The sequence below is a fragment of the Emys orbicularis genome, chromosome 2 (genome assembly GCF_028017835.1).
Source record: "Emys orbicularis isolate rEmyOrb1 chromosome 2, rEmyOrb1.hap1, whole genome shotgun sequence".
In the NCBI taxonomy this organism is placed as follows: domain Eukaryota; kingdom Metazoa; phylum Chordata; order Testudines; family Emydidae; genus Emys; species Emys orbicularis.
In genome coordinates, this window is record NC_088684.1 from 238,174,281 (window position 1) to 238,196,476 (window position 22,196).

At 44.9% G+C, this 22,196-nt stretch overlaps 1 protein-coding gene across 1 annotated transcript in view; it reads right to left on the bottom strand.

Moving 5' to 3' along the window:
• LOC135873819 (ATP-dependent translocase ABCB1-like) overlaps positions 1–22,196 on the bottom strand; it is a 110,973-nt gene that overhangs the window by 5,677 nt on the left and 83,100 nt on the right. Inside the window, exons 21-25 of the mRNA XM_065398433.1 lie at positions 20,915–20,998; positions 15,200–15,403; positions 7,904–8,004; positions 5,816–5,956; positions 178–334 (exon numbers count right to left, since the gene is read on the bottom strand). Of these exons, the coding sequence (XP_065254505.1) occupies positions 178–334; positions 5,816–5,956; positions 7,904–8,004; positions 15,200–15,403; positions 20,915–20,998 (687 nt within the window). The remainder of the gene's footprint in view (positions 1–177; positions 335–5,815; positions 5,957–7,903; positions 8,005–15,199; positions 15,404–20,914; positions 20,999–22,196) is intronic.

Here is a 22,196-nt window from a genome sequence, read left to right on the forward strand (position 1 = left end):
ATTAAATGGCACTGGGCAAATATAAAATTATTCAGTTATTGCTGTTAAATTTTACCCTACCTGTCTGGTCCTGTCTTCTGTGACATTGCAAAAGGCAATTTAATAAGATTAATACAATTAAGGACAATACAGTACCACCAGGTTTGTTTGTTTCAAGGACTTTCTGAATGGCCTTACCAGTTTTGTACCCTCTTCACTATAGCTGTCAATTAAGGGTTTCCGATCCAAAAGCTGAAAGATTCGTTGGGAAGAAACTTTAGCTTTGCCAAAATCTGGTGCCAAAGAAGTGGACTGCCCAACATTTATAACACCGTATAGAACTGAGAAGGCGGCTCTGAAAACCAAACACAAAACATCTTTCAGTTCATCTAAAGAGAGACTTTTTTTATTATTGTTCATAAATTACAAATATTGTTTTCCTTATTTAACACTATCTATAAATCTGAGAACTGTGACATTTTTACAAATTTATGGTTTAGAAAAATTACACACAAAGGATTAGAGACAGACGTTTACAGCTACAAACATTTTTAGGGGTGACTTAGGCCTGGTCCACACTACGAGTTTAGGTCGACTTTAGCAGCATTAAATCGAATTAAGCCTGGACACGTCCACACGACGAAGCCCTTTTTTTCGACTTAAAGGGCCCTTTAAACCGGTTTCTTTACTCCACCTCCGACAAGGGGATTAGTGCTAAAATCAGCCTTTGCGGGTCGGATTTGGGGTAGTGTGGACGGAATTGGACGTTATTGGCCTCCGGGAGCTATCCCACAGTGCTTCATTGTGACCGCTCTGGACAGCGTTCTGAACTCAGATGCACTGACCAGGTAGACAGGAAAAGCCCCGCGAACTTTTGAATTTCATTTCCTGTTTGCCCAGCGCGGAGAGCACAGGTGACCACGCAGAGCTCATCAGCACAGATAACCATGATGGAGTCCCAGGATCGCAAAAGAACTCCAGCATGGACCGAACGGGAGGTACGGGATCTGCTCGCCATATGGGGAGACGAATCAGTGCTAGCTGAACTCCGTAGCAGTAAACGAAATGGCAAAATATTAGAAAAAGTCTCAAAGGCCATGAAGGACAGAGGCCATAACAGGGACGCACAGCAGTGCCGCGTGAAAATTAAGGAGCTAAGGCAAGCCTACCACAAAGCCAGAGAGGCAAACGGAAGGTCTGGGGCAGAGCCGCAAACATGCCGCTTCTACGCGGAGCTGCATGCCATTCTAGGGGGTGCAGCCACCACTACCCCAACCGTGTGCTTTGACTCCATCAATGGAGAATCACGCAACAGGGAAGCGGGTTCGGGGTACGCAGAAGACGATGATGATGAAGACAATGAAGATAGCTCACAGCAAGGAAGCGGAGAAACCGGTTTCCCCAACAGCCAGGATATGTTTATCACCCTGGACCTGGAACCAGTAACCCCCGAACTCACCCAAGGCGTGCTCCCAGACCCTGAGGGCACACAAGGGACCTCTGGTGAGTGTACCTTTGTAAATATTACACATGGTTTAAAAGCAAGCGTGTTTAATGATTAATGATTAATTTGCCCTGGCAATCGCGGCCAGTACAGCTACTGGAAAAGTCTGTTAACGTGTATGGGGATGGAGAGGAAATCCTCCAGGGACATCTCCAGAAAGCTCTCCTTCATGTACTCCCAAAGCCTTTGCAAAAGGTTTCTGGGGAGGGCTGCCTTATCCCGTCCACCATGGTAGGACACTTTACCACGCCAGGCCAGTAGCACGTAGACTGGAATCATTGCATAACAAAGCATGGCAGTGTATGGTCCCGGTGTTTGCTGGCATGCAGACAACATCCATTCCTTATCTCTCTTTATTATCCTCAGGAGAGTGATATCATTCATGGTCACCTGGTTGAAATGGGGTGATTTTATTAAGGGGACATTCAGAGGTGCCCGTTCCTGCTCGGCTAAACAGAAATGTTCCCCGCTGTTAGCCACGCGGTGGGGGGGAGGGGTGAAGTGATCATCCCAGAGAATTGGGGTGGGGTGGGGGGGGGTGGGTAGTTGGGTTTGTGCTGCATGTTAACTCGGAAACCGCAGCCCCTCCTTTTACATTGCAAACCCATTTTAAATGGCCAACCCAACGGGTCCTTGGTATGGGAAATGAGGGCGCTGCTGTTTGAAGGTTAAAAAAGCCAAAAGACTGTGGCTTACCATGGCTGCCTGCGAGCCGAATTCTGTTGCCTGGCACTGCGTGAGTGATCTCTCACACCAAACCGGCAGGCCCCCAATATAAGAGGAAAAATGCGACCTTGTAACGAAAGCACATGTGCTGTGTAATGTGAACAGCAAAATTTAATGTGAAAGAGTGTACCCATTGTTCTCTAAAATGTGTCTTTTTTAACTACTTCTCCCTTCTCCTCCACCAGCTGCAAATGTTTCTCCTTCGCAGAGGCTAGTGAAGATTAGAAGGAGAAAATGGCGGACTCGAGATGATATGTTCTCGGAGCTCCAGATGTCCTCCCACGCTGACAGAGCACAGCAGAATGCATGGAGGCAGTCAATGTCAGAGTGCAAAAAAGCACAATATGAATGAGAGGAGAGGTGGCGGGCTGAATCGCGGGCTGAAGAGAGCAAGTGGTGGGCTGAAGAGGATAGGTGGCATCAGCTTGCTGACAGAAGGCAAGAGTCGATGCTCCGGCTGCTGGAGCATCAAACTGAAATGCTCCAGCGTATGGTTGAGCTGCAGGAAAGTCAGCAGGAACAGAGACTGCCACTACAGCCCCTGTGTAACCAACAGCCCTCCTCCCCAAGTTCCATAGCCTCCTCACCCAGACGCCCAAGAACACAGTGGGGGGGCCTCCGGCCACCCAGCCACTCCACCCCCGATGGCTGGCCTTCAATAAGAGTTAAAGTTTTAAAGTTTTAAACTGCAGTGTATCCTTGTCCTTCCCTCCTCCCCCACCCCACCCAGCGCTTCCCTCCTCCCCCACCCTTCCTGGGCTACCTTGGCAGTTATCCCCGTAGTTGTGTGATGAATTAATAAAGAATGCATGAATGTGAAGTAACAATGACTTTATTGCCTCTGCAAGCGGTGCTCGAAGGGGGGAGGGGAGGGTGGTTAGCTTACAGGGAAGTAGAGTGAACCGGGGGTGGGGGTGGGAGGGTTCATCAAGGAGAAACAAACAGAAGTTTCACACTGTAGCCTGGCCAGTCACAAAACTCGTGTTCAATGCTTCTCTGATGCGCACCGCGCCCTGCTGTACTCTTCTAACCGCCCTGGTGTCTGGCTGCGCGTAATCAGTGGCCAGGCGATTTGCCTCAACCTCCCACCCCACCATAAATTTCTCCCCCTTACTCTCACAGATATTGTGGAGCGCACAGCAAGCAGCAATAACAATTGGAATATTGGCTTCGCTGAGGTCTATTCGAGTCAGTAAACTGCGCCAGCGTGCTTTTAAACGTCCAAATGCACATTCCACCACCATTCGGCACTTGCTCAGCCTATAGTTGAACAGGTCCTGACTCCTGTCCAGGCTGCCTGTGTACAGCTTCATGAGCCATGGCATTAAGGGGTAGGCTGGGTCCCCAAGGATCACAATAGGCATTTCAACATCCCCAACGGTTATTTTCTGGTCCGGGAAGAAAGTCCCTTCCTCCAGCTTTTGAAACAGACCAGAGTTCCTGAAGACGCGAGCATCATGTACCTTTCCCGGCCATCCCACGTTGATGTTAGTGAAATGTCCCTTGTGATCCACCAGGGCTTGCAGCAGCATTGAAAAGTACCCCTTGCGGTTTATGTACTCGGTGGCTTGGTGCTTCGGTGACAAGATAGGGATATGGGTTCCGTCTATCGCCCCACCACAGTTTGGGAATCCCATTGCAGCAAAGCCATCCACTATGACCTGCATGTTTCCCAGAGTCACTACCCTTGATATCAGTAGGTCTTTGATTGCATTGGCTACTTGGATCACAGCAGCCCCCACAGTAGATTTGCCCACTCCAAATTGATTCCCGACTGACCGGTAGCTGTCTGGCATTGCAAGCTTCCACAGGGCTATCGCCACTCGCTTCTCAACTGTGAGGGCTGCTCTCATCCTGGTATTCTGGCGCTTCAGGGCAGGGGAAAGCAAGTCACAAAGTTCCATGAAAGAGCCCTTACGCATGCGAAAGTTTCGCAGCAACTGGGAATCATCCCACACCTGCAACACGATGCGGTCCCACCAGTCTGTGCTTGTTTCCCAGGCCCAGAATCGGCATTCCACACCATGAACCTGCCCCAGTAACACCATGATTTTCACATTGCTGGGGCCTGTACTTTGTGAGAGGTCTATGTCCATGTCAATTTCCTCATCACTCTCGTCGCCGCGCTGCAATTGCTGCAATCGCCTCCTCGCCTGGTTTTGCTTTGGCATGTTCTGGCTCTGCATATACTCCAGGACAATGCGCGTGGTGTTCATAGTGCTCATAATTGCCGCAGTGATCTGAGGGGGCTCCATGATCCCAGTGCTATGGCGTCTGTGCTGAAAAAAGGCGCGAAACTATTGTCTGACCGAGGGAGGGAGGGAGGGAGGGGCGAGTGACGACATGGCTTACAGGTACAGGGAATTAAAATCAACAAAGGTGGCTGTGCATCAGGGAGAAACACAAACAACTGTCACACAGAATGGCCCCCCCAAAGATTGAACTCAAAACCGTGGGTTTAGCAGGCCATTGATTTCACGGAGGGAGGGGGAAGCAAATGAATACAGAACAAATCTGATCCATCTATTTTTTACATCTTAAGCTGGCAGCAGACGTTGCAGCATGACTGATAGCCATCGGCATCTTCTGGATGCTTGGCAGAAAATGATGTACTACGACTGCTAGCCATCATCGTCAAGACGGTTCAATAGGCCAGGAGACAAAACATGTCTGCCCAGGTGCCTCTGATTGAACTCACTGAGGAATACGACGATGACGGATACCAGTCGTAATACACGATCCACTGCCAAAAGGCAAGGAGCTGCTGCTGTGTAGCAATGCAGCCCCACGTCTGCCAGCACCCAGATAGCCGATGACGGCTACCAGTCATACTGCACCGTCTACTGCCAAAAGGCAATTAGCTGCTCCTGTGTAGCAATGCAGTACCACGTCTGCCAGCACCCAGATGACATGGTGACGGTGAGCTGAGCTGAGCGGGCTCCATGCTTGCCGTGGTATGTTGTCTGCACAGGTAACCCAGGTAAAAAGGTGCGAATCGATTGTCTGCCGTTGCTCTGACGGAGGGGGAGGGGCCTGACAACATGTACCCAGAACCACCCACGACACTGTTTTTGCATCATCAGGCATTGGGATCTCAACCCAGAAATCCAATGGGCAGCGGAGACTGCGGGAACTGTGGGATAGCTACCCACAGTGCAACGCTCCAGAAGTCGACGCTAGCCTCAGTACTGTGGACGCGGTCCGCTGACTTAATGCACTTAGAGCATTTAATGTGGGGACACACACAATTGACTGTATAAAACCGATTTCTATAAAACCGGCTTCTATAAATTCGACCTAATTTCGTAGTGTAGACATACCCTAATGGTATGTAATTTCTCCACGCAGAAGCATTTCACAAAGCCCGTTGTCTGCAATGAAGTGTCAACAGTAAAAGTTTCTCCATAGTAAATAAACTGAGCCAGGCTCTATACATGCCAACACACCTGTTTCAAACTTCCTCTCCCAGAAATAACCCTTCTGCCTGAATTGAACTCCTGACCAGATTCTAAACTGTTGGACCTCTTGCACTATTGCCTTAGTAACTAGACTTATACACAACTACCATGTGTTGAAATCACTGTCTTTGGACTGATGTGTACTCACATAAATACATTTTCAATGTTTGTATAACAATTAGCAATGAGCCATGCCCCGAATCTGAAGATTGCTGCATTGAGAAAGTAGTTTGCACATTGGGCTATTCCATAAGTAAGTCCATATAGGGGGGCTTTTGTTAGAGAGTCCCTGATTAAAAAAAAAAGATTTATGTTAAAGGAAAAAATTGTCATGAAATGCCAAGAACAGAGACTGGCCGGGAGAAGGTCAGACCTTTGGATTAGGGGTGGCAAACCATATACCTCACTCACTCAAATAATAAATAATAATTAATAAAGCTGCATGCTAGAGGCTCCATGAAGGTGCCTCTGGAGAGAAATTATGGCAAATGAGACCCCTTCATCCCAACCAGCTGTTTGTTGGATAGGACCTTATGATAAAATTCCCTTTAATAGTCATAACATTTTAACACTTGAATGCTGGTTTCCAGAATAAATGTTTATGGATGGCCAAGGATCTGACACAAAGCAAATTGATAATTTCGATAAGTCTCTTATGATCTTTGAATGCTTGAATTTTTGGACAATTTGGATAAATGTAGTGGTCACCATAGAACAGTCAATGTGTACAACACAGCATAACTGAAGCACTGCAGATATTGCCTGTTCTGAGTACAGGAGGGGAAAAAGTAGCAACTCAGACACCCTGTACAGTGGTGACTTTTAAATGGTGACCAATGTTGTTGTGTGGGATGGTAAAACTGGATCACCTTAATTATGTGCAGACCTTGCTGTGACAAAGAAACTGGCAAAATGATTTTTCAACAGAAAACGCAATTTCTGCATATTTGAAAATTTCCATTGGGAAAAAGGTAACAAAATATTTTATTCTGGGTTGGTTTGACCTGAATTGAAATATTTCTGCTTTGCACCCATAGCCATGTGACTCTGATAATGCATTATGCCAGTCAGTCAGAGGGGAGACCACACTGCATCATGGGAGATATACTCCAACCAGGGATCCTGGCCCATAAGAGAGGCAATGTTCCAAAACAGGGAAATGCAGTTTGATGTTGAACTAGATAGAAACAAAAAGTTTCAGGTCAGTTAAACAAAAGAAAATTAAATATTTCAATTATTTGGGAATATAAAAATATTTTGTTTGGAGAAAAAATGCAAAAATGGAATGATGTGCCATTTCTAAATTGAAATTTTTCTAAAAAACTTTTCTTTCCGTGAAAAAAAATTGATATATTTTCACATTTTGTCCCACTTCAGAGCAAAACAGAGGTTGAAATATTAGAATTTCCCACAGGATAGAAATTCAGATTTTCACTCATCTCTAGTGCTCATATATTTTTAAAATGTTTTTCAAAATAGTTTCTCTAAAAATCATAATATTGTGATACAATGATCTGAGAGGACTAGAGACAAGTGCTAAAGCTGAGAATCCCATTTCTCCAATGAAATATAGATTTTTTTTTCTCATACTGATGGTTTATAGAATATTGAATCATAAAACTGTCATTGGCAGAGGACTATAATTTTCAATCCCTACTTTTACTTAAAGCATATTTAAGGGGAAAGAAACAAAATGGATGGTAGATCATTTCATTTAAATAAAATGGAGACTAGGAAAATGTCTGACATATTTGGATATTAGAAGTTAGCCCCTGCAGTGGTTTAGCTTGTAGAGTGTGAATGAAAAGGCCAAAGGGGAAAAAGAAATGCACCTTATTTCAAGACCTGCAAGTCCTTACTTGTAGTTAAAGTCATAATATATGGTGACGTTATGTAGTAGAAAGTCTTTGCCACTTGACCCATGAAGCTCATTCTGCTGCAGTACTTGTGAAGCAAGTAAATATCCCATATTCATGTTAATAAAAACTTTATACCAGGTCATTACATTCTCTCTCACACACAAATATTACATCACACACAGTAGCATCTAAGAACGTATTTTAAAGATACAGAGTAAATACATTTTACCCTGCCAATATCTTTTCAAATCATTTATATGTTTAATATTTTCAGTCTGAAAATGAATGTAATATGAATAAATCTTGAGTTGTTTTAAATTAAGAAAATATGTATTCATTGCTTTTAAAAAACAGCATTGTCTGAGAGCAAATCCTACCTGTATGGACCATTCAAACTTGCATTATATCTCTCATAGAATGCATCTTCACTAGTTAATGAAGCCACAGTTCTTATATTTTCAACTGCTTCCGTTGAAATCTAAATCGGGAGACAAGACAGCTATGAAGTATTCTCTTATGTTTGAGTCTCCTCCTACCACTACGTAGTTAGCACATCTGTAGCACTTTTCATCTTTCGCTCTCCAAGTGTTTTTCTTTTAAAAAAAGGAGATTAAGTATCATTCACAGGGAAACTGAGGCACAACCATTAAATTATTTTCCTAAGGTCACAGTGGTCTTTCTACTAAGCCAACATGGCTGCTGTGTGATTCCTAAGTACTCCTCCCCGCATCTGTACATTTTGTTGTACAGCAGCATTAGCTGGCACTAAAGAAGCCATTAAAAGGTAAGAAGTTGCTCCTTGCTCTGAGTACACATATCCCAGGCAGCAGCTCACTGGAGGGCTGCATGCTACCTTGGTTATGCAGCCTGAGCGGCACATTGAGCTGGGTGAGCCCCACACTCCTACTACCCACCCCCAGTGGGGACTCCTGCTCCTGCTTCTGCCAGGCTTCCCCAGCCATGTGCCAGGCCCAGCCAGTCCTCCAAACCAGGCCCTTCCCCCACACACTTTGGCCAGCACTCCCACAGGGGTGACGTGTATCTTCACTTTTCATTTTCTGGATTTCAGATGTTTAAATTTGCATATTCTTTAGCCCCCCTGATCCTGGCTTCATTGGGGGGCAAGGTGAGAGGCTCAGAAACTGCAAGAAGAGCAGGGTCCCTAGATCCCAGCTCACATGGAGGAGCAGGGCTCCCCTAGATCCAACCACACACAGAAGGGGAGAATTCAGGGCTGACAGCCCACCCCCAAATCCTCAACTTCCTCTGCCACCCCTCACATTCCCCATTCTCTCCCCTCACACTCTCCCAATCCCCACCCTCCCCCTTATTTGAGCCCCTAACCCTTCTTCCCTCCCCCACCACCCATCCTCATTAATCCCCCTCCTCATGTGCCGGCTTCCTCCTTTCCCCAGGGGTGCTCAAACCCCCGCTCAGCTCCAGGCCCCACCCCCACTCCACCCAGTCCCCCAAAGCCCCACCCCCATCCCACCTCTTCCCACCCTGCTTATTCCCACCCAGTTCCTCCCCCCTCCCCCGAGCGGACCTCATCCCCACTGCTTTCCCTTTCCCCACAGCATACCGCGGAACAGCAGATTGTGGTGGGCAGGAAGCGCTGGGAGGGAGAGGGAAGGAGTTGATCGGCGGGGCCACCGGTGGGTGGGAGGCACTGGGGGAGAAGGGATGGAGCTGGCTGCCAGTGGGTGCTAAGCATCCACCAATTTTTTTCCACCCACAGAGTCAGCACCTATGCCCCCATCCCTTGCTCTAGACCCCAAACAGCCCCTTCTTCCCACTTACTCTTACACGGCAATCACCCCTTGTAATTAATTTTCTTTTCAAACATAGTTTGAGAGCCTTCTTAATTATCGGCTGTGCTCAGATTCCATTTCTCCAAATTAAAACAAAAGTTTACATTTCATTTTCAGATTTCTGCTCAGGGTGAGCTTACAACTTCAAAGTTGCTAAAATCTGTGAACTTAATTTTTTCCCCCTGGAGGCTGTGGGGAACCCCATACTCAAATGACCCATCTTTGGATCACTCACCCTACCCTATGCTTTCATGACACATAGCAAATTTCAAGACAATCTGTGTAAACACACAGATTTTAGCATACTTAGTAGTCATCCTTTAAACAGGAAGGGCTTCCCCACCTTAGCTAGAGCAGAGCTGGTGCTCAGTTGTAATGCTGTATAAAATTAGAAGGCCAATGGAGCAGAGGTGCTCCACACATCCATCAGCATCATAATAGTCTCAGAGAGCTGTGAAATGGCCCATTCATTTCAATGAGATGTTCTCAGCTGAAAGTGAACACCCAGCCTGAATTCAGCCAGAATCTAGCTCTGAGTAGGGTGACCAGACAGCAAGTGTGAAAAATCGGGACGGGGTGGGGAGTAATAGGCACCTATATAAGACAAAGCCCCGAATATCAGGACAGTCCCTCTAAAATTGAGACACCTGGTCACCTAGCTCTGAGACATATGAACTGCTCCATTCATGCCAGTGGATTTTTCCATTCCCCCTCCCGAGGACTGTAGAGTTTCTGACATGCCCATTCTCAGCTCCTCACCGCTCTCTCAGCAGTGTATTCTTGGGGCATGCTCTGAGCATGCCTGTTCTAAGCTTCCCACTCAGTGCACCCGGATTTCCCTGATCCAAGCTCACATGGGGAGAGGTAGAGAGAGGGGGCCAGACTCCCTTAGAGGGACAAAGCACCCCAGATTCCAATTCATGTGAGGAGGTAGGGAGGGGGGCTTAGATGTCTCCAGAAAGCAATGCCTACTGCAGACCCTGGCTCACATGAGAGGGGGCATGGAAGGCAGATAGATCCCCACGGCTGGGCAAGGTAGCTTCAGAGCCTGGCAAACAGAGGGGGGTCAGGTGCAGGGCTCAGACACCCCCAGAGAGGCAAGTCCCCCCCCCCCAATTTCCACCTCACATGCAGGGGGTGGACAGAGAAGCTAAGACTCCCCTAGAGAGCTAGGGGGTCCCCGAGATTCAAGCACACACACAAAAGGGACAGACGGGGAGAATGTGGAGCTGCCCCTATTCCCCCCAGACCCTCTGCAACAAACCCTCATGTCTGCTTCCCAGTATCCATTCCCCAAACCCAACCTCCTCTACCACCCGTTCCCATTTATCTCCCTCCCCATAATCCCCCCTCTTCTCCGTGCAGCCCCAAACCCCTCTCACCCTATTCCCTTAACTCCTCCATCCCCTAAAATGCTCCTCTCTTGCCAGCAAGCATTTGCACGCCTATATTTTAAAACAAAAATACTTTGATGACATTACACCCTCCTCCAAAATAAAAGCCTGATAATAACAGATTTTAGCAACATTCCAGCCAAGCTTTCCCAGGTTTTCAGCAAAGGGGGGCCGTGAACTGTCACTAGCTGGGGGAGTTCAGGAACAAACACTTACTGTGCATCTCTTCAGTCTATCCAGCTGCTTTGACCATATTCTACCTGCAAATCCTTTGGGGTTCTTTTTACATACGTGCTCAGTGTAACTTGTGGAGTGCTTGACCTTTACTCAAGAGCCTAAGTGGATGGCCAAACTCTTTTGCTGATAATGTTCTGAATCTTGCTTCCCCCAAAGGGCTAATGGATGCCATGCATTCTCTGGAGGTAACCCTCAAGTGAGTGAGACCCTTGTGCCAGGATTAGACCCGTGGTCTGATCTCTAGCTGTGGGCAAAAAACCATTTCTAGAACGAACCTTTAGAAAAGCTGATTATTTGGTGGGAAATAACATCTTGTAAACCCCTTGGTCAAATGACCCCAAATTTGGATCACTACACGTATCTTGCACACCCATAAGGTTCACCAATTTATAGTGGTGCACCACAGGAGACGGTAGGGTAGGGTTAGTGACCCAAACTTGATATCTGTTGAGCCAGACGTTCTGGAGATATAAGCCCTAAAAACAGCCATTTTTAAAAAAAAGTTTCTAGGTGGTGGGTGTTTAAAAAAACCCAAAAATTTAGAGCTAGAACTCTAGATCTAGAATTCATAGGTAGATACTAAGGACTGGAAGATGAATCATAGACCACTGGATGGCTGTGAACTCACCCTTCAATTAACACTGCTAAAGATAAGTTAATTACAACACCCACCTAAGACAAAAGGAATTTTGAACTGAGTGGCTGGAGATTGCTACAATGTGAGAGTCATAGGAGGTAATTTCATTTTGGGAGAAATGCAATCAAAGCATTTGGGTGGAAAATTGGATGTGTAAACTTTCTTGGAATGAGGGTTGCCACTTGCCAAACCTCCAGGATTGTCCTGGAGTTTCCCAGAATTAAAGTATCAGAGGAGTAGCTGTGTTAGTCTGTATCCACAAAGCCACCAGACTCCTCGTTGTTTTTCAGGAATTAAAGATTAATCTTTAAAGATTGTGTCATGTGAGGAAACCTCCAGGAATAGGTTCAACCAGAATTGGCAACCCTGCTGGGAGGGTGGATTGGGGTAACTAGGAATAGGTGGTAGGGGAGATAAGCGGTTCAGGTGATGGAGGCACGTGACCCCCCAGCTCTGCCAGTGCACCCCGAGCCGTGCACTGCAACCCATGTGCCCCCTTTGCCAATAAACTCAAGCCATCCTGCACCTCAACCTTCCTGCACCCCAACCCCCAGCTTGGTCTTGGCATCCTAACCCCCTGCATCCCACAGCTGTCTTTGCACCCCAACTTTCCTGCAGCCCGAGCCCTTCCAGTGTACCCCAACCTTCCTATACCCCACCTCTACCAGTGCACCTGACCCATTGCACCTCCCAGCTCTGTCAGTGCACCCCAACACTACAGGAAAGCTACTGGACGCACATTAATTGGAGGGTTCGTGGCCTACCAGAAACCATTACAAGCTCTGACATCGCACTGTTCTTGGAGATGGGGCACATCTATCGGAAAGGGGTCAGAGGATTTTTCTCTGAAACATAAAATTGTCAGTGTTTTGGAACACAAACCCTATCTGTGATTTCTCCCACCAGCCTGCTACAAACCCCACCCTCTAGCCATTCTGAAACACGACCAGGAACACTATGCCACTGGAACACAGCTGTCCTTCACCCCAGGCACTGCATGTGAGTCAGATTAGAGGAGGGAGGAAGTGACAGCAATAGAAAAGTTAGTACACAGGGAGTGAAAACTTCAGGGAGAGGTGTTCCCTGCTTGCAATAGGGAGGCCTCTGTATGGTAGTGGGGATGGGGGAATGCAGTGACTGGGTCAGAGGTATGGCGGGGGAGGTGTGCTGAAGCAGGGCTGGTGAGGCACAGCTGATGAATGTGTGTGTCAGGGGGTGCAGATGGCTCAGAATGCTAATTGAGGAACACTAGATGTACAACTACCTATATGGCCACTATCTCCTAACGCCACCAGAGCTTTTCCTGTTTAAAAAAAAAAAACACAAAAAACCTTGGAAATTCCATGGCAAAGAACGCCGTTAAATGCAGGGTTAAGGTTGCTTGGGGGTATGTCGTACCCCTGTAGAATGCTGTGTGGAACAAAACTCAAACTACTGAAAACCAGGAGATGCACAAGTAAGGTTGTGCATGCAAGCTTACCTCTACCCTCTTTCCGCAGTGCCCAGTTAACACACATACCTTTGCTCTTCCAACCCCGCAACTGCTGACACGTACAAGCTCTTTACCTCCTTTTACAGCCCATTCACTCTCACCCACAGGATTCCATCTAACAATATTACAGGACAAGAAAAAAAAAAAAGGCTGCCCACCCCATGTTCCATCTGTTCCCTACAGCTGTCAGTAGCCGATGGGAATTATTTGCATATACTCCAGTTGCAATCAGGATGCTAGGTGTACCTACACTAAATGGTGGAGACAGTAGCTGGGCCTGCTTGGTAAGTGTGTTGGTGATGTGAGGATGTGTGGATCACTCTGAGGTATGTGAGAGAGCAGAGCAGAGTTTAGGACAGGAGGAACTCTGTGTTTGCCACCCTCCAATGTCCGAACAAAGGGAGGAGCTAGGTATGTACCTTCAGGATCCTGTGTACCTTATATCATTAGCAGGACACAGGGGCTGTATTAGAAAGGGTATTTTCAGTAGCGAGCTGGCATATGAGCAATCTAAGCATTTATTATCTATGCACACTCCAGGCAAAGTGAGTGTGCTCAGTGGCAGATGGAGCTGAACTGAAGAGCTGAGGAAGTAGTTAGCTCTGCTTGGTAGGTGTGTTAGCGAGATCTATGGATGACTTGGAGATGTGTGACAGAGATATAAAGAGATCTATGTGTGTGTGAAAAGGCAGGAGGAGGATGTGTACCTTCAGGATGAAGTATTTTTTTTTGTTTTTTTTTTTAATGGAGATATCCTATCTCCTAGAACTGGAAGGGACCTTGAAAGGTCATTGAGTCCAGCCCCCTGCCTTCACTAGCAGGACCAAATACTGATTTTGCCCCAGATCCCTAAGTGGCCCCCTCAAGGATTGAACTCACAACCCTGGGTTTAGCACACCAATGCTCAAACCACTGAGCTATCCCTCCCTCCAAATGTCTCAGTTCTATGGGGAATTGTGTAGGTTATGTCAGTAACAGGGCACGGGGCTTTAATTACAAAGATATTGCCAGCTGTGAGATGGAATTTGAAAGGATTCTAATGCTTTCAGGATGGCTAAGTGAAAGTGTACGTTGAGATGGTATCCTGTATGTAACAGTAGCCCTACACTTAAGCTGGGAGGTGAGAGTCCCAGCTCGCATAGATGTACCCACTGTGCATAGCTATGGTGGCATGAGCAGTGGCTTGAGCTACCTGCATGAGTACAAACCCACCCAGACCCCCTGGGCACATACTACTTGTGAGGCTCACCCAAGCCACCGTCCTGGCTACACTGCTCTTTTTAGTGCATTAGCTCAAGCAGAGCTAGCATGGGTATGTCTATGAGACCTGGGAATCACCTCCCAGCTGAGATGTACCATCAGGGCACGGGAGCTGTAAAAGGCTGTAAAGCGGTTCTCACATTGTACATGTATGATATTCTTTCTGGGGAGTTGGCTAAGTGTGAGAGTGAGCGCCACGATCTGGAACCTTCTGAATCTTTATAGTGCCAAGGACCAGTGAGAGTACATGCACAGTGAGGCATAGCTGAAAGAGGCTAGAGGGAAGCTAGCATGGTCAACCTTCCCCTACCCTTTTTGGTCCTTTCATAGTGTAAGATGGAATCCTGGGGGTGACATTGAATGGACTGTAGAAGAAAGTGAAGAGCTTAAACATTTCAGCAATTGTGGGGTTGGCAGAATAAAGGTATGTGTGTTAACAGGGAGCACTGGGGAATTACTGAAAGAGGGCAGAGTTAAGGTTGCCTGGGCAACTTTAACTCTGCAATTCCTGATGTTCAGAAGTTTGAGTTTTGCTCAACTCAAGGTTCTCCAAGGGGATGACCTGCCACCAAGCAACCTTAACTTTGGGTTAACATAATTGTTTTGCCATTGAATTTCAAGGCAATATGAGTAACTGTGTGGATTTTAAAGCAATAAGAAAAAAAGTAATCCTCAACCTTAACTAGAGTGGAGCTAGCATCCCACTATAATAGAATGTCTCTCTTTATCACTGTTTTATTTAATATATTTTCAGAGTAATTTCTATAGAAAATCACCACTGACAATGTTGTCCTTAAAACGATATAACATTATACCCATTTAGTTTATATTGGATATCTTACTCGTCCGGCCTCTTCCAAAGCTTTTTGATCTTTTGATGCCTGACCAGCCACAGAGCTCAGTCGAATAGCACTTGCAGCAATAACGAAAGGAATGCAGGCCAGGATAAGCAAAGTTAATCGCCAGTCATATACAAAAGCAATAATGATGGCGGTCAGAAGGGTAGAGGCAGTCTTAGTGAACAAGCCAAGTCGGCTTCCAGTAGCCTATTAAAAGCAAAAGAGTCCAAAGTTAATTCCTGAGACACAAAATAGAGATGAAATGTATGAAATCATCGTTCACTCAGGATCAAATATTCAGAGGGAGAAGAATAGTAAATGTTATGCATTTAAAATGGACAATTGTATATGCAAAAACCCATATGGACAATTACATATGCAAATACCCCTAGCTGTGCGTTAGGTTCAGGAAGCCTGATGAAAATGTGGCCACATGGGCTCAATTCAACAAAAAATATCAGGGTCCTCCTGTGCCACAACAAGGCACAGAAATTATGAAGAGCCAACAGCCTCTAATTTGGGGCATGTCAGTTATTGGGTGCCCAGCTTAAGGCACCGAGGTCCTGATTTTCATAGGTGCTGTAAATCAGCTGAAGATGATGGAAGCTGCAGGTTCCTTTAATTAGGCACTTTGTTTTCAGCAGCGTTAGCAGCAGGAAATGAGCGTTCACACCAAAGAGCTCTTCTCTCCCTGAGGATCTGCACATCCATGTCATCAAGAAATTTAAAAGTGATAATTGGCACACCGGATCTATGTAAACTGTGACAATACTCATGGCTCAGCTGAGCAAACTGTGGATTTTCCAGCTGGGGGCCAAACTGGAAAATTGGGGGGGGGGGGATTGATTTGATTAGATCTGAAACAATTTTAAAAAAAAATTTTGTGGAATAAAAAAATAATACTTCAAATTGACCAAAACATTTTGGTTCACTAAAAACTCTCCCCCTCCCCCCCCCCCACTCTTTTTTGGTATTGATTTGGCCATTTTGCAGTGTTTTTCTTCTCTTTTTTATTTGGTCAAATTTGAAAATGAAATACCATTTCAAAACAAAAGTAGAAATGGCATATTTTTAAATGGTCAAAATGAAACATTTAGACTTAAAACAAATCTCCCTTCCTATCTCTTTTGACTATTTGTCAAATTTTACCCAAATTCATGAATAGATTTGGGGTCCCTAAAAACACATATTTCAGCAAAAATACCATTCACTGAAAACATGTTGGCCAACTCTACTCATGCCTGCAGATGAAATGGAAAGTTTTGTGGAAACAATCCATCTTTCAAATATCGCACTGTGGACAAACCAAGAGAACCTTGGGTGGGAAGTATGATTCTTTCTTTGCTAGCCAGAGGCTTTCCTGCCCTCAAGAGACTTTTGTGTTCAATAAAATTATAAAACCAAACCAATGCCAAGATGAATTATTGCCATATACTCTAGGGGCTTATACATAAAGATCACTTTGAGACTTCAGCTAGCACAACATATGGCTGCCCACGTACTTAGCAGTAGCCGTGTTGTCTCTCTAATAGCCTGGAACCAAGGTAGGTGAGGTAATATCTTTTATTGGACCAACTTCTCTTGGTGAAGAAGACCTAAAGAAGAGCTCTGTGTAAGCTCAAAAGCTTGCCAATCTCACCAACAGAAGTTTGTCCAATACAAGATATTACCTCACCCACCTTGTCTCTCACTCACTGATATTTCTTTGTTCTCCAGAGCAGGGGTTCTCACCCTTTTCCTTTCTGAGCCCCCCCCCCCCCCCCCAACATGCTATAAAAACTTCATGGCCCATCTGTACCACAATAACTGGTTTTCTGCATATAAAAGCCAGGGCCGGCATTATGGGGTAGCAAGCAGGGCAACTGCCTGGAGCCCTATGTCACAGGACCCCCCGCGAAGCTACATTGTTCAGGCTTTGGCTTCATCCCCATGTGGTGGGGCTCAGGGAACTGGGCTTCAGCCCCATGAGGTGGGGCTTTGGCTTTCTGCCCTTGGCCCCAGCGAGTCTAATGCTGGCCCTGCTTGGCGGACCCCCTGAAACCTTCTCGCAGCCGGTTGAGAACCACTGCTCCGGAGAATGAAATGTTCTGATGTTCATTTTGATCTGTTAAGCTTTTTTAATAGTTTGGATCCCATGCACCACCTTCTTCCTGTTTTACCTTGACAGCTGGGATGATGGACCTTATCCTCAAGAATTAAGTTGCAGTTTTTAAAGGTTCAAGTAACACTGGTCTACAATTTTTGAGACGTCATCTGCTTCAGAGATAAAATGTGCTATTTATTATGTATTTTGATGTGCTGAATTCAAATATGACAATTAAAACAACTGATTGGCTACTGTTTCTAAGATATTTAAGTTTTTACATTTTATGTCTCTATATATTGTGTAGATAGTAGAGTTTTAATCATAAATTGTAAACCTAGGTCTTTTCATGTGTTTATGGTTGCTTTACATGATAATATTTCACCTGTCCTGTTTATGTAACAGTTTAAAAATCAGCAAAAGGGTTATATAAATAAAATTTATTATGAAACAAAAGGCAAAAAACTATTCTGTACATAGCTTAGTCCTATTCAGTGTCTACTCGGCGCTTCTTGGCTTGTCTCTTGTATTCATTAAATGGAGCATCTCTTGTCACTGTCCAGCAATAGTCTGAAAGCATTGATGGGCTCCATTTGCCCTGATAGCGTTTCTCCATTGTTGCAATGTCCTGGTGAAATGGCTCGCCGTGCTCGTCGCTCACTGCTCCGCAGTTCGGAGGAAAAAAATCTAGATGAGAGTGCAAAAAATGTATCTTTAGTGACATGTTGCAACCAAGGCTTTTGTATGCCTTGAGGAGGTTTTCCACCAACAACCTGTAGTTGTCTGCCTTGTTGTTTCCGAGAAAATTTATTGCCACTAACTGGAAGGCTTTCCATGCCGTCTTTTCCTTGCCACGCAGTGCATGGTCAAATGCATCATCTCAAAGAAGTTCACGAATCTGAGGACCAACAAAGACACCTTCCTTTATCTTAGCTTCACTTAACTTTGGAAATTTTCCACGGAGGTACTTAAAAGCTGCTTGTGTTTTGTCAACGGCCTTGACAAAGTTCTTCATCAGACCCAGCTTGATGTGTAAGGGTGGTAACAAAATCTTCCTTGATTCAACAAGTGGTGGATGCTGAACACTTTTCCTCCCAGGCTCCAATGACTGTCGGAGTGGCCAATCTTTCTTGATGTAGTGGGAATCTCTTGCACGACTATCCCATTCCCAGAGAAAACAGCAGTACTTTGTGTATCCAGTCTGCAGACCAAGCAAGAGAGCAACAACCTTCAAATCACCACAAAGCTGCCACTGATGTTGGTCATAGTTTATGCACCTCAAAAGTTGTTTCATGTTGTCATAGGTTTCCTTCATATGGACTGCATGACCAACTGGAATTGGTGGCAAAACATTGCCATTATGCAGTAAAACAGCTTTAAGACTCGTCTTCGATGAATCAATGAACAGTCTCCACTCATCTGGATCGTGAACGATGTTGAGGGCTGCCATCACACCATCGATGTTGTTGCAGGCTACAAGATCACCTTCCATGAAGAAGAATGGGACAAGATCCTTTTGACGGTCACGGAACATGGAAACCCTAACATCACCTGCCAGGAGATTCCACTGCTGTAGTCTGGAGCCCAACAGCTCTGCCTTACTCTTGGGTAGTTCCAAATCCCTGACAAGGTCATTCAGTTCACCTTGTGTTATGAGGTGTGGTTCAGAGGAGGAGGATGGGAGAAAATGTGGGTCCTGTGACATTGATGGTTCAGGACCAGAAGTTTCATCCTCTTCCTCTTCCTCGTCTGACTCAAGTGAGAATGATTCTGGTGCATCAGGAACCGGCAGTCCTTCTCCGTGGGGTACTGGGCGTATAGCTGATGGAATGTTTGGATAATGCACAGTCCACTTTTTCTTCTTTGACACACCTTTCCCAACTGGAGGCACCATGCAGAAGTAACAATTGCTGGTATGATCTGTTGGCTCTCTCCAAATCATTGGCACTGCAAAAGGCATAGATTTCCTTTTCCTGTTCAACCACTGGCGAAGATTTGTTGCACAAGTCTTGCAGCATATGTGTGGGGCCCACCTCTTGTCCTGATCTCCAATTTTGCAGCCAAAATAAAGGTGATAGGCTTTCTTAACCATAGTGGTTATACTACGCTTTTGTGATGCAAAAGTCACTTCACCACAAACATAGCAGAAGTTATCTGCACTGTTCACACAAGTACGAGGCATCTCTGCTCACTTTGGCTAAACAGAAATGTGTCCCTTTGCAAAATCAAACACTGACAAATAAGAGAGCACGACACTGTAGGATTTCTAGAGCTGATATAGGGCAATTTGTTCAGCAGAGTGATGTAAGCTTCGTTATGATTGCATCATCCATGACTTCTAGGAATAACAGGATGCAATTCATATCATGTATGACGCAATACCAGCTTCAGATTGCATCATTCACTGTTTTGCCTAAAAAGCAAGTACTGTCCAAACCCAGTCATAGATTTATTCATAGATCCAGTCAAAGATGTATTTTAGTCATTTCTGGTTTAAATTGAGATCCCTTCCCTTTATAACTCACTTATCCTCCGCCATTCCCAAGTCAAGGGTCGTATATACTGACCCAATAGCATATCTTGAAAACTAGAGCCAATCAACAATTTTAAGCATCATTTTTGTTCTCAGTGACCCAGAATTAGTAAAGTTTGACTACATTTATTTCAGAAGCATTTTGGCTGTAGAGCAGTGTAATTATACGTTCAGTCAAATATTTGATTGATTCCCACTCTGTGCTGGCCAGTAAAGAGGAGATGGGAGGGAGTATGAAATCTAGTGAGTCTGAGGATCTAGTCAGTCTAGTGAATCCGGGAGTTGAGGAAGATTATTATTATTTAAAGACGAGTGAAGTAGAAATTTAATTTTATTTTAAAATATTGAATAAATCAGGAAACTTATTACTCTTTGCTCATGAGTGAATTTATTTTAAAAAGTATGGCTAATTTTTTTCTTCGAAATTTTTTTGATGGGGTCGTGTGGTGGGGAGGAAAGGGGAGATTGGCAAATTCTGCAGAATTTGCCACTTACCTGCAGGATTTTCAGTGGCTCCTATCCTACACCACTCCCCGAAGTCACACAGTCCCTCGTGCTTCTGCCATCACTGATACTCTGTATTAATGACAACTCACTTCACCCCATAAAGCCCACATAAACCGTCTTTCTGTGTATGAAATGCAGTGTACAGAGCTGGGAAGAAGAAATGTACCCATGTCAACATGAGGCCAGGCATTGGCTGCAATGCAATTCTCCCACACTACAGCCCCTCCAAGCAACTGAAGTGGGGCTTTAGGGCCACTTCATACACTGAAGACTTTGCTCCATCAGGCAGTTTAAGTGGTGCAGAAGTGCTTACACTGGCCCTTGGACATGGCTAACTTTTAAAGTTACTAAGGTGTTTACTTAGCCGCTTACAGCAAGGAAATGGAAGGTGTACGGACATCTGCCGAAGCTTTATAATCGTCATAAATTGGGACTAGTGAAACTGTTTCCAAGATGTTGATAGTGTGCTATTTAAATGTGTCAGCCAGTTCCTAGAGAAGATTTACCAACTTGTTGTCCAAAATAATTTCATCGTCCCTGGGCAACACTGAAATTCATATTTGTAAGCAAAATGTAAAAACAAAAACAAACATACCCCTTTGACTTGTGAAGCATCTGTAGCTAGTCTGGTTAACAAAACCCCTATGGCATTTTTAGGATCGTCGTACCACCCAATCTCCTGCAAAGGAATAGATGGTTCAGTTATTTTTGCTTTTGCAAATGAAATGTTCTTATTGTAACTCAGACTTGTCAGAGTCATTTCTACAATGTATGGACATTTAAAGCTTGACTAGCATGTGTGTGTGGGGAAGAGAGAGAGACACAACATAACCATTAAGATACTCACTTTTCTTTTGTGATGAATAACATTTGTCAGATAAACTGAAAACGATCTTAAAATAAACTATTCTTACCCTCAGAACATTAAACTGTTAACAGTCCAGGTGCTAACACCTGCAAAGATTTTAGAATTTAGAGTCACGTATGTGTCATACACCATAATGACAGGTTTCAGAGTGGTAGCCATGTTAGTCTGTATCAGCAAAAAGAACAAGGAGTACTTGTGGCACAAGTACTCCTCGTTCTTTTTACACCATAATGAGAGTGCCTTCCACGCCCATACCAACATCTGATACGCACAGTGCTCCTCTCGTCCACGTTTTATATTACACTGACTTCTGTAGACCTATTCCTGATCAATATGGGTGCATGTGGGAGGAGAATCAACTTTATTATCTTTAAAGGTAGTGGAAAAGAAGGAGAGGTTTGGGGTTTTTTTTGTAATTTTCCCTCTCCTCCCCTATCCCCTTAGAATGCTCCTGTGCATATGCAGAACCCTGTGATACCAAGCGCTACCAATGGGTGTGCAGGGTGCTTAATCATTCACCCACAGAGAATCCTCTGCAAGGAACAAATAAAGGTGTGTCCTTTCCCAGGGATCCATCAGCAGGAAGTATCCAAGGGCAGTCATTTTGCAATAATATTATTGTAAATCATTCACGATCCAGCTGGTCACCTTGACTAGAGAAATCACTCTAGTGAGCAAAGATAATGCTTTGAGAACCTATATACCTGTTATGATATGGTCCGTTTGCTATGGAGTTTGATGCAAACAGATCTAAACCTATTTATCTAAACATTTATATCATGACCATCAGGGTGAGATAGAGATTTAACTTCTGTTTTGTTAATCTCTGCAAATATACCAATGCACTCAGATACATGCATGTTTTATACATTCTTCAGTATGGTCGATATTGAAAGAGATGGCATCAAAATTAGACAGCTCTCCTAGCAGCACTGAGTTAATTTGTACATGTTTTTGCTTTATTTTGTTTTGCACGTGTGCTCAGAGACTTGCCGCTTGTGCATTGGTA